The following is a 13,554-nucleotide window of genomic DNA, read 5'->3' as shown; positions in this document are numbered from 1 at the left end:
TTGTATGCAACATTGCAGTCCCGAAAACAAGACTGCAATGTTTTTAACTTTTTAATTTTTTGACGGACCATAAACTACGCACTTCGCGACCTCCTTTTTAACCGGCAACGTCGACTTTGCCGTCCATTTTTGAGAAAAGTTGGTTTTTCTTGCGAGTGTTTATTTTGAGTCCCGAGAAAGCGAAAGATTCTATAATTGAATCACGAGCGAAGCGAGTGATTCTAAGGTAGAATCTTGAGCGTAGCGATTAGTGTATTTCTTCCGAAATAAAATAAAACACCGGCCAAGTGGACTCGGGCACGAAAGGTTCCGTGCCATTACGCAAGAAATGGCAAAAAAATCACGTTTGTTGTATGCGAGCCCCACTTAAATATTTATTTTATTCTGTTTTTAGTATATTGTTGTTATAGCGGCAACAGAAATACATCATCTGTGAAAATCAGTTCATGAGATACAGCCTGGTGACGGACGGATGGACAGCGGAGTCTTAGTAATAGGGTCCCGTTTTTACCCTTTGGGTACGGAACCCTCAAAATCTTTGTCATGAAAACAGAATAACTTCAACCTCAACAAAACGTGATTCGTTGAACGCACCAATTTGAAACTGGAATGAATCACAGTTTAAAATGCACTTTATGCAATCCCGCCACTAGACGCCAGACAAAACAAAACTACCGTACAAATTTATGTTCTAATTGCTCCCGAGCGAGGCGAACGCTTCAAGAGTACCAGTATTATAGAAACTTAAGCTTGTTTCTAAATTCTAATTAGCGGCTGAACTATTGAACTGATTTTGAGGGAACATGGCATATAACTAGTGATGTGCCGCCGTGAAATTACGCACTTACCGTAATTCTCATTCGTGAAAATTACCGTAAATTACCGAGAAATTACGGTAACTTACCCATGAAGTATATTAAATTAAGATTGAATTTTACTTACAAGTTTTGTAATTTTGAAATATTTAAATGTTTTTAACGTTATTGTTATTAAGTGTAGTAATATTATCTGACACGTGGTTGATTGGTATAATCTATAGTCTTATTTCTCCTTATCTTAGTCCCAGCTCTATCTGGGCTTTCTTGTACGGCGGAGCTAAAGCGCTTTATCCTGGGGTTTAGGGGTAAGGTTCTGAGCTTTCAATGCTTTCATCTCCCTCTTGACACTGAACGACCATGTGTCGGGAGGTCTTCATCTTTCCAGGAATGTTGTGAGGATATTGTATTGTAGCACAGGCAGGTTTTCGTAACTCAACGACGGACGCCTATTTTTTGTGACGGGGGAGAGGGGTGGGGGCTAGTCCTGCCACCCCAACCCCTCAAGAGGAAGGGCAACTTGCTGGATCCTGGAAGAGCGACTTCGTGAGTCTTTCATTGATGCCAGGTATGGCCTGTCGGCCTCCAGCCTGGTTTAGCTAGTGTGCTGTCGTGGTTTGTACGTTCCAGCAGCAGTGAGCGTACACTGTTAAAAGGCATCGGGAGAATCGATTCCTGGTCAATCGCCTCCGCACCTGATCCTTGCCTGGAAAGCTCGTCCGCACTGCCGGTACCCCAAGATCCACTATGTCCCTCGAACCATTAAAGGATGAGCTTTTTATTATGAAATACAGGTATGCCATATGGAGGTCTCCATTAGTCGTTCATGGCATTCATGTATGAGTTTTAATGTAATATAGGGCCATTAAGAGTGCTCTTCTGTCGGATAGTATGTGGATGGAGGATCCTACTACCTTCCTTGCAGGGATGGTAGCCGCCACATTGCTGATGCCCAAGCACTCAGCTTGGAATACTGAGTTATGAGCTCCTAGCGGAGTGGTAATGAACGTTCAGGTCTTGTGAGAAGGTTCCAGAGCCCGACCTACTGTCTGTTTTGGACCCATCAGTGAAGATTCTGAGCTCACGGGTATTAAGTCCTCCGTGATTGTCCTCATATAATTGTATTTTGTACATTTTGTCGAAGGTATAATTTGTTTATTAATCCGATCCGTGCCTGCTCTGAGCATTGGAAAGTCATCGTAAACCTTTTCCAGGCATATTGTGTGCCGAGCTCCCAGGTTAGACCATATGTGGAAGTCGTTGAGATTTTGCAACCTTGCCGCTGAGGGGGTGGCCTCTTGCTGTATGTGTAGGTGAAGCGGTGGAAGGTTTAGCATGACCTTCATGGCTGCAGTCTGTGCGGACCTCGTGTTTGTAGGGATGTTTAAGACGAATTTAACTGGCAAACTATCATCTCGTTTCATTCTGCGGCCGGACCATCTAAGCCTTCTTATAATTAGTCAGTAATAGGGACCACTCTGAAAGATCCTCTCATGTGCTCATTGCGCTATCGAAACGAGTAACAGGACATACGAGTAGAAAAGTCGAGCGCTGAGAATGCAGGATCTTGAGGGCGGGCCACCAGGAACCATTTTAATCCGCTAGTACCCAAACTGTACAAGAAATGCAGTTTCCACGTGTTATTTTTTACCTGCAGTAAATGGTACATGCGAACCCAGTTGATAAGCGCTTACCTGTTTACAATATACCTAATAGCCTGACTTAAAATAAATACGAGATGTAAAGTAATGAAATATCTTAAAACACACTTAAACCAAGCCATTAATGGCTTAGTAAGCCATTGCAAATCTAACTTTACCTTAAACATCAATGCTTGCTTACATATGGTATGACTTATTGAAATATTGATGTTTGTTTTTTTATTACACTATTATTATTATTTTTGTATTATTTTAAAACACTTATAGTGATAAAGAATAATTTTAATCATTATGAGATGGATTTTATACAATTAGGCTGGCAGAAATAATAAAGAATTCACTTTATTTTTCGTTAGGCAAGCACCTACTTTCATTAAAAACAATTTAAATCGCACATCGAATGAAACTTAATAAAATAATTTAATATTATGGTGCATTTCATCTCTAACTTCTAATTATATCATTGATTAAAGTAAAAAAAATTCTTAGAAAAATTACCCGAGAACATTCGCGGGGAAGATTCCCCGTAATTTACGGTAATTTTGGTAATAAACTAGTTCCTGTAGACAGATTTTTCTGCAAATTTCAGTACAGATTGTATTACCTAAATAAAATTCAATTCTGTAAAAAAAAGTTAAAAAAAATTAAAACTTAGACAACTTTCTCGATAATTACCCGTACGGAGAACGTTACCGCGTAATTTACCCGACGATTCTCTTTGTTCTCGTAATTTACGGTAACGGCACATCACTACATATAACATTTAAAACTTTCGCGGTTTGAACACATATTAAATCACATACCACCACGCCCACGCCGGCCACGACCAGTGAAACCTGTGTCGAAACGTCGGTAAATAAAGGTAACAAAATAAATTCGCGATAGACCCGTTTGCAAATGTGATCTAATATGGGAACATGGCATGCCGGTGTTTTGGCAGATGCAAAATCTACTTTTAAAAACCGGCCAAGTGCGAGTAGGACTCGCGCACGAAGGGTTCCGTACCAACCATTACGGAAAAAAACAGCAAAAGAATCACGTTTGTTGTATGGGAGCCCCATTTAAATATTTATATTATTCTGTTTTTAGTATTCGGCATATTCGTTATAGCGGCAACAGAAATACATCATCTGTGAAAATTTTAACTGTCTAACTATCACGGTTCATGAGATACAGCCTGGTGACAGAAGGACGGACAGCGGAGTCTTAGTAATAGGGTCCTGTTTATACCCTTTGGGTACGGAACCCTAAAAAAGGGAGTATAACAAATAAACCAAAACCCGCGCAGGTTAGAGTTGTGGGAACAAATTAGCTAGCTAAGTATGATTGATAGTTACGGATCTTACCCCCTTATTAAGTTAAGTCTCACCCCCTTATTCACTAGTGGCTCTGTGAGCTGTAGACCTCGCGTTAAGCATAGAAAATGTAAATGTGAAAAATACTTAGTTCGTTGAGTCGCTATCACGAGTGAACTCACTTTGGTCTTAAGCGCCATAGACACTGTTGGCGCTTAAGTCCTTTATGCCAATTTCCGCATATTAAAAAACTGGATCTACAAGAAATAGTTATTTACGAAACAAGTGGCGATGAATTAAAACACGACCGCAGGGAGTGTTTTAAATCGACACGAATTGCGAATTACCTATTCGCACGTGTATCGTACAACGTTTTACAGAACATATGGCCCTTTAAACTTTCGACATATGCACGAAAAGTGCTCTATTACGCACTAGTGCGAGAAAGTAGCACCATATGTACTGTAAAAACTATTTAAATATAGAATCTGGTCACGAGAATTGGTTAAGAATTGCGACTTGTATTAGAGGAGAACATCCGGACATACGAAACCAAAATGTCCCGAGTAAAAACGGAGCAACCAATAAAAACTTAGCAAACCTCTGTTATGTTATGTTGGCTCTTTTTAACAAACACAAATGTCAAAACGACAGACAAGGACAAACGAGATCAAGGGTTTGTAAGCGTTAATGAATAACGTCATTAAGTCATGTTACTCTGCGGCCGTAGCACGGTCGCATTTTTATCACCTGTCACCATGTCTGTTACGTTCTAACAACTCTAACAAGTATGTGCGAAAGTGACAGGCATAGTAACAGGCGATAAAAATGGAACCATGCTGCCACCTCTGGTCTGGCAGCGAACTCGACTCTCCTCCGAAAGCCGTAGCAATGAGAATAAGCGGCCAAAAACGAAGGTTATAAAAAGTTAGACAATCGCTGGCGGATAGGAAATTGTATCTAACTTGAGTCACCTTGATCGCTTAGAAGTTTGGCTAACGTTAGGTTATGATGGGCAAGACTAAACTTAGCTTAATGAAGCGATTACCAAGATCGCGAGGTCACCACACATAGAAGCTCTTTTACTAAGGGTCTCCGGCAAGCTCGGTTCCCCATACAAACGCAGTTCCGCTCTCATTTTAAAACGATTGGCTAGATTGCTCTGAAACTTTGAACTTACAATAGGATAAGGTATATCTATGTCTGTAATTACTTTATGTAGCTTCAGATACCACAATTAAAATAATACAGCGAATTTAAGTTTTTCATACAAAACTTGTTTTTGCTCCATTTCGTTTGTTTTATAAACTGGAGCTATATAAATTAATTTCAAACCTAGATATACCTAATCTCATTGTATGTGTAAAGTTTCATTACAATCCAATACGTAGTTTTAAAATGAGAGCGGAACTACGTTTGTATGGGAAGGTGCAATTCGGCCGAGCTGGCTGGGGATTCTTAACACTAATTCAAACTTTCACGATCTATAGACATGTTAATATACAGTAGAACGGGACTTAATCGCATATAAATTACCTCCGACTGCTCAGACGTTCCGAAGACGAATTTTCCTCGCGGTATCGAAGACAGACATTTTCTTTTAGAAAGACAAGGATTACTTGTAAAATACTGCGCCACGTCACTCAAATTCCATCCTACACCTTTTGTCTGTTATATGTCTATAGCGCAGTAATGAAATCCTACATTAAATAAACAATATCAGTGCGGCTAAAGGGTAATATCATAGAATTCTTATTAGATCATAGCTAAAAAATTAGTGTACATAAGTATATAACTAGAGGAAGAGTGCCTTGCTAGCCTTTCCTATATTTTTTGTGAGGATATGACAGAACACTAAATAAGAACTGTTAAAAATGTAATTCGGACATCAAGTAAAGATATCATGAAACACTTTCACACGAGACAAATCCAATAAACGTGCCAAATACATAAAAAGTGTATGTGACACTTTAAAAAAAATCATTATTCTCACACTTCATCAGTGTCTGATTGACGTTGTACGCTAGGTACAGCGTCACATTCTATAGAAATGTTAACCGTTCCATGCAATATGACGCGGAGACCAAGGCGTTATATAAACGGTAACTTACTCCAAGAAACGCGTTTAACCCGCTTCGAAGGCGGCCCGGCGTGGACCCGCGGCGGCAGATGAGCCGGCACCTTCCTCAACGCACTCTGATATCTCATCAGGAACGCGTGAACAGCACACTTCACAGGGCTCGAGTATTTCTCCGAAGGCAACGTGGCCACAGCCGCGACGGCAACTGTAGTCTTCCTAGAACGCCTCTTCCCAGCTCTATTGCCCGCTCTACGTCTTCTTCTCCTACTCTTAACTTCCACTGGCTGCAATGGCGGCTCCTTACTGACCATCTTACGACCGACGCGCGTTTTGATCGTTATTTTCAAAGCGTCACAAGATGGCGGACTAAACTTAAAAGTAACTTAACTTAGAATAAAATTGAAATAAAAACAACACGATTAAAAATTTAAAAGCTTAGACTACGGTGTCTAAGAGACAAAATGTACGCGGTACGTAAAAAGCACGTTTAACGTAGGTGTCCCGGTAAGATGGAAAATAGTCAAAAAGTCGGAAATGCGGGAGTCGCGAAGCGCACGAAACGAAATCGTCTCAAAGACTGAAGCTCGGCTTCGGACGACGAATAGAGAAATAGCTGAAACTACCCGCCATTTTGTGATGATAAAAATATAAACGTACCCGTATTTAGGAAAAATAAACTGGTTTCGTAGTTGCTTGTTACAACCTTGCCGTCATGTTTAGTTGCTAAAGGCAGCGTAGTTAACGCAATGAATTGATCATTCGTAAACTTTATTGCAGAGAAAATAAAGTATATTTTTGGTTAGTGTTCCTGTGTATCACTTCCGAGCTGTGGTAATTTTGTGACATTGACTGATCCTTCAGCTTTGCATCTTTAGAATACATTGGGATATAAAAAGATAGCTTAGAAAGTCGTAAGATTGAATTTTTTACGCACCTACTTCTAAAGCGTTTAACTTTCATATAATAAAATAACTAACTAATTATCATGCACAAAAGTACAGTTATATAACATCTCACAGCATTTCGAAAGGTGAATCTATAACTGCCAGGCATTTACGATTTTTCCCTTATGTTGTATGAAATCGCGTGACGCGATAACGCGACATTGCGCATTGGGGGATTCAGCTATTTATACGATATTTGTTTAATCATGCGTGACGTTCTCGATAACACGCACAAAATTAACACTCCATTGCACTGATTGCACCAGGTCAAAACAACGATATCGGCTATCACCGAATATACCTACATGATAGGCAAGCAAAGGCCTTGAATCTTGAATTTGCGATATTAGATGACAAATTTAAAGGTGATAATTGGGGCATTTTCTATGAAAAGGGACCTTATTGCGCCGCACAGCGTCACGCGGCATTGTATTAATATTGGAGCATCGTTTATATTGGCGTAAACGCCATCAACAATAAGGTCCCTTTTTATAGAAAATACCACAATTGTGTCGCTTAACTTCAAACTCGGGTAAATCCATTCGACCCTCTCAGAAATATCTACCCTATTACCTTTTCTTAATACCAAAATAGCATAATCTGACAGATGGATTTACCCGAGGTACCCGAGTTTGAGCGACTCAATAGAGGATATTACTGCAATGTTCTGCCACCAGAGTGCAGCACTAGCCTTTTTAGAAAACCATAGAGTAACTTAAACATACTGTACCTTTAATAGGTTTTTGAGAAGTTTTTAGAGATAATAAAATATGACATTGATGCATCAAGGCGGTTTGTTTACAGAGGACCTACCGGTAAACGCGAATCCGAAATTTCGCTATCTGCCTCTTTATCGCTCGAATATGCAAGTGACAGAGATGTTAGATAACGAAATTTCGATTTTCTTGTTTCGCGATAAACCCTCAGATTATGGTAGTGGCGCCACCTACGCAGGGTATCGCGTAATATTCCCTATTGTGATGCATGACATGTTTTGTGTTTTTATGGAAATTTATTTATTTTTAAAACAAGCCTTTATGTAACTTGCGTTGCGATAAACGTACCTACATAATTTATCTTAAAAAAATTTGCTCCCAGTTCCCGATGTTAGATTGGGCTAAAATTGAGTACACCTTCCCTCCTTAACTGCAAGCACACCAGAATCTGACAACGTAGCTTCATTGGATTTTCGCTCGTTAAATATAGGATAGTTTTGATGAAAGCTTATACTTATTATTTCGTGGACTTATAAACGTGTTAATAGTTGGTGTTGAGTGTCTACCGTGAACAGGCAAGCGTAAACAACTTGATTTTTACGTGTCGCAGCTGCCGAGAATGCAGAATGCAAGCGAATCAGCGAATATTTCGCTAGCGCGCTGCCATCATTTTAATTTTAAATTCGCTGCAATGACAGTGACAAAATGCCATTTTAAATTCGTTGCAGTGACAGTGACAGGGACAAACTGCCATTTTAGACCGTTTTTGCGATGCTGGTCCTGGGTTTACGTGATTACTGATTAACTTAGCACAAAGAGTAAGTACACAAAGAGTAAGTAGTGACATAATTATGTGTACAAAGAGTAGTTGCTGAGTAGTTATTTTTAAGTGTGGTGTATACGGGTAATTCCGTGTAATTTTTTCAGTATGGATTGCCCAAACGTAGCAATTTATTTTATTACCTGCAAGTAGGAATACAAACAGGCGATATAATAATACGTACACAAAGCTAAAAAAACTACAATAATGACATTAGATTCATTTTCCCCTGATTTCGATTTATTACTACATCTTTACCACTGGCCGTAAGGCCGCTTTCCCACTTGGCGGCGCGGTATCGGTGCAGTTTTTTTATTTTTTAGGAATTTAGAGATGTACTCTATCGTATCCATTTGTTTGACGCCTTCAGGACATCCCGGGGGAAAGAGTAGGAAGAAATACTGCGTACTGCACCGATACCGCGCCGCCAAGTGGGGAAGCGGCCTTAGTCAACAAGGTCTTATGTCATTATGGAACTGTTATGTAGATATAACTTTTCGGTTATATAGTTTCCATGCTTTTCGGTTTAACGCGGTGTAATTGTGCCCTATACTGCATCCGAAAGTCAAAAAGGTCGTATGTCATTATGTAACTACTATGGAGATATAACTTTTTGTTTTAGCACAGCAATCGTAAGTAGGTGTTACGTGGCTGCTACGTTTATTTACGTGTTGATGTAGGTCTGGTGCGGATAAGAAACTACGTTGCAAATTACTTCACCCACGATAACAACGTTATGAATACGACACTTATTTTTAACCCTATTGCGACAAAGTCAAAAGGAATTGGCGAAGGAGGGTCGTTTGTGTAGTGCGTAGTAAGTGTCAATGTACTACCTACTTATTTCCGATTTTGATAAAAATCATACTAAATAAGTAAATACCTATAGGTTGGCACTTCCTATTAAGTATGCTATAACTGTATCAGGAAAAAGCTATAGTAAAACGTCAGTCTATCCATAAAATCCATAGGACAATTTGAGATATTTTATACTGTTGGTATCGAAATTGCTGGATTCTAAATAAAAAAATAATAAAAAAAGAAGTTCTAAGATAAAAATTAATTGAAATCACTAAACACGATTAGTCCAGCGGCCGTAGCACGGTCGCATTTTTATCACCTGTCACCATGCCTGTCACGTTCTAACAAGTATGTAAGTGCGAAAGTGACAGCCATATTGACAGGCGATAAAAATGGAACCATGCTGCCACCGCAGGACTGTACACTATTCGGTAAGAACGTATCGATTCTAGACATTGTCTGGTTTTAATAAGATATAATAATAGTCAGTCAGATAGACCAAGCTAAGTTGGCAGCGATTTTGATAGCCCAGACTAGGGAATGCAAATCGGTTTTTAATTGTATGAAAAAACCGGTTATGAACCGAAATTTCATACAAAAAAAACGGCCAAGTGCGAGTCGGACTCGCGCACGAAGGGTTCCGTACCATAACGGAAAAAAACAGTAAAAAAATCACGTTTGTTGTATGGGAGCCCCAATTAAATATTTATATTATTCTGTTTTTAGTATTTGCTGTTATAGCGGCAACAGAAATACATCATCTGTGAAAATTTCAACTGTCTAGCTATCACGGTTCATGAGATACAGCCTGGTGACAGACAGACAGATGGACAGCGGAGTCTTAGTAATAGGGTCCCGTCTTTACCCTTTGGGTACGGAACCCTAATAAATGCCGGTTTGCATTCCCTAGCCCAGACTGTGCAAGGGTCATTTTAAACGTCAAACTTCTATCAAATTATGACGTTTAAATAACACTTTCACAATCTGGGCTATCAAAATCGCTGCCAACTTAGTTTCGTCTAAGTATAACAGTATCGACAATGGTATATTACGAGGCATAAGAGCTCGAGTGGGTACATTTCATATCGACGTTATGTAACTCGATCCCCTCTGAGGGGTGCAATGGAGATTGAAGGTCACGGCTCCCCTTTGATGAGCTATATATTTTTATACATGTGTTCAGCCCACATCAATGGTATTCTTTGTCCTTAACCTTAGTAAGAGTAGAGTATGCAGGTTTAACCTTGGAACTAGTGTAGTATTATTAAAACACTAATTATTACTTGTACATAACTAACGATGTAGTAAAATCTGCAAATCGATTTTAACTTATTTTTGATTAATTATAGGATAAGACTAAAGACTTGGAGGATATAACCCAATGAAGACGCATTGTCTTTAATTTTCTGTACAAAACAGTGCCGATTTTTGCGGGGGACGTAAAAATAGCGATGTCAGATAAACGTCAGTTCATACAACGTGTATTGACCATTGGTCATAGAGTTTCGAAAGAGGGTAACGTCTGTTAATGGCTACTCCGTTTGGTTATATCCTCCAAGTAAAGACGGTACACGATGAAATCTGGCCATACATGATCTGATATCTTTTTACAGAATACACATTTTCAAGCAAGTTCTTAAATGGTTTATTTGCACTTGTGTGGTCACCTGGAGTGTGTGTTCAGGTTTGTTTTGAAAAGATTAGTTTTAACACAATTTAGATTAAATTAGATTAGGATTTTTGCAATTCGACAAGGATAAAGAACATCAACAAATAGTATAACAAAGACAGTTCCCTATGCCGAGGGAGCATGGAGACAGAAGAGACAGTGGCTCCATACAGGGCAAAACATCTTGGATCTCCGAGATATCTCCCCAAGGTCCTACTCGATATCAAAGGTTTGATAGTATTCCTTGAGGAGTTTGGCTGGCAGGACTAGCCTACCCCCCACCCCCGTAACGCAAAATAGGTGCCAGTCGTTGAGTTGCGGATAATCGCTCAAGGTACAATATTATTGTAAAACAAACAGCTATAACAAACAAACAAACATACAGCTGAAACGTCGTCCTGGCATTGCCACTATTAGACAAGGCCAGGATGATGTGTAACTTGCACAGTGCAAGCTATACTTAAAAATAGGTATCTATAGAGCAAGTCAGTCAATCAAAAGTTTAGGTTACTTCCTTCACTATCACTACATAGTATAAAACAAAGTCGCTTCCTGCTATCTGGATGGATGTCTGTCCCTGTCTAGCTAACACGGTTCATGAGATACAGTCTGGTGACAGACAGACGGCAGACAGCGGAGTCTTAATAATAGGCTTTTTACCCTTTGGATACGGAACGATAAAAATCATGGTATTGTTTAATTGTTTACAGCAGCAGTTCTCAAACTTTTTTCACAACGGAGCCCTTTTGAGAAGTGAAATATATAATGATGCCCCAAATAAACAAATTTCGTTCGTCACTTTTTAACTGTAGACCAGAGATATAGAAGAACTGGTTATTGATTTGTTTTCGCTTTTTGTCGCGGAGCCCTCACAGAGGCTTTGCGGAGCCCTAGGGGTCCGCGGAGCACACTTTGAGAATGGCTGGTTTACAGAAAAGCATAACAATTAACAAGTAATTAATTCAATTCTAAACAAAGTAAGACACCTAATAACGTACCTTAACTGTTATTTTTATATCAGATCAGATTTTTTTCCCAATATGCAGTTGTAGCCTTCAAATTTGCAATTCTTATCACTATTTTTTTAATTAAAGTGATTTCAAATCAAACTAGTTTCATTATGGCAAACCCACCATATTGATGCAATGCAGTTACATTGCCAACACAACAAACTATAAATGAAAAGGCATTGCAGGTAACTAAAAACTATTCAGTGTCCAAGAAACAGAAGCTAGTAAGCTCTAGAAGTTCCAAATTCTATAATTATAATAAGAATAAAACAACAGTTATGTGGTGCCACTTTTTGCAGATTGACCTACTTGCAGATGACTTCCTATATGCTAATAAGATAATAGAAAGAATATGTGATACACATCAAACAGAAAACTTGGTTTACTAGAATTCCTAAACTGTATTCTTATTCATTTTAGATGTGTTGCAAAAAATATGGAATAAAAACAAATCTCGGGTGTGATGCAAAAATAACTAAAATAAAGTTGGACTAAGGTGATTTGGTGACGGGAAATGATAGAATGAGTTGAAAAATATTTACCGTCCTCGTTGGAGCCATCCTTGGGGCTTTCGTCGGTAGGATTCTCTTTCAAAGACAACAGGCCCACAGCTGACATCGCTCGGTAATCTCACTTGCTTCTCAGTCTTCTCTCAATTAAACTACTAAAATTCTAAAATAACTGTACAATATTTACAAAGTGTTCCGGAAATTAATCTATCACCTAATATAATGTTTATATCACAGACTTTTCGTTTTTCACTAAACAATACGGAACAACACGTCCACGCACGAAAATACTATCAATATTTACAAGACTCTAGGTACAATAAACTTATTTACACATTAAAAACTAACGTTTATCAGCTAAATTTAACAAATACGCTCTAGCGGTCACAAGATACTCATAACTAAAAGAATTTATCAGTTTTAGATGCAAAAATATATAAAACGTCCGCCATATGCCTTTTGAGACCTCTATTGCGCAACGAAATTGTACAGCTACGATTTAGCTTTGCTATCATGCCGATGCGTGGTATTCTTAATATTGGTCGGTTTATATCCAGTTGCCATTGTTTAGTTTTTTTGATTGAAAACGGCATATTCCTTTCTTTGAAGTATAAAATTGAAAACAATGGAAAGATTTTTTTTATGAATTAAATAAATCAAGTAAATAACTTCAGTACTAAAAATACTATCTTACAAGACTAATTCCTTGTAAAATATAATTGAATGCAGCATGTTGTTAATCTCAAAAATCTTAATTATGCTTGATATTATTACGCTGAAGCATTCAATGCCCTTTTAAATTATTGCTTTTGTATTAAATATCAAGTATCTTTTTCTTTTAGGAAATTCTCATTTCAATGAATACTTTCGAGTTCCGAGCAGAGGGCTAATTATTAGACTTGGCAACATTGAAAATGTGACATAATTAAGACGTTTTGAAAGATGGCTTAAAAATGGTTTAAAACAAAAGCCTTTTTAAAAATTAATTTTCGTAATTGGCTTTTCTTTTAATTTCGTCTATCCTTAATTTCATATTCACTTAGTCACTGTAGCTCACACATGACCGTTTCAAGTGCTATTTATTAGTTATTTGCTGTCTTGTTTGTTATGTAGGTTATTGCTAAAAAACGCCCAAAAACGCCCTATTGCCTTGGCTTAAAGGACTCGCATCCAGGCCATAAATGTAAAAAAAAAAAAGCCCTATTGCCTGCCAAATGTCCACTTGAGTGAAGTT

At 38.4% G+C, this 13,554-nt stretch overlaps 1 protein-coding gene across 1 annotated transcript in view; it reads right to left on the bottom strand.

The window, feature by feature from the left end:
• Positions 1 to 6,414, bottom strand: part of LOC134750228 (eukaryotic translation initiation factor 4E transporter-like) — a 46,374-nt gene extending 39,960 nt beyond the window's left edge. The window contains exon 1 of the mRNA XM_063685373.1: positions 5,883 to 6,414. Coding sequence (XP_063541443.1) covers positions 5,883 to 6,162 — 280 coding nt within the window. The 5' untranslated portion in view covers positions 6,163 to 6,414. The remainder of the gene's footprint in view (positions 1 to 5,882) is intronic.
• Between the last annotated feature and the right edge of the window lie 7,140 nt (positions 6,415 to 13,554).

Source organism: Cydia strobilella, chromosome 19 (assembly GCF_947568885.1).
Source record: "Cydia strobilella chromosome 19, ilCydStro3.1, whole genome shotgun sequence".
In the NCBI taxonomy this organism is placed as follows: domain Eukaryota; kingdom Metazoa; phylum Arthropoda; class Insecta; order Lepidoptera; family Tortricidae; genus Cydia; species Cydia strobilella.
The sequence above is the reverse complement of the archived record's forward strand: the minus strand, read 5'-3'. Positions and strand labels throughout refer to the sequence as shown.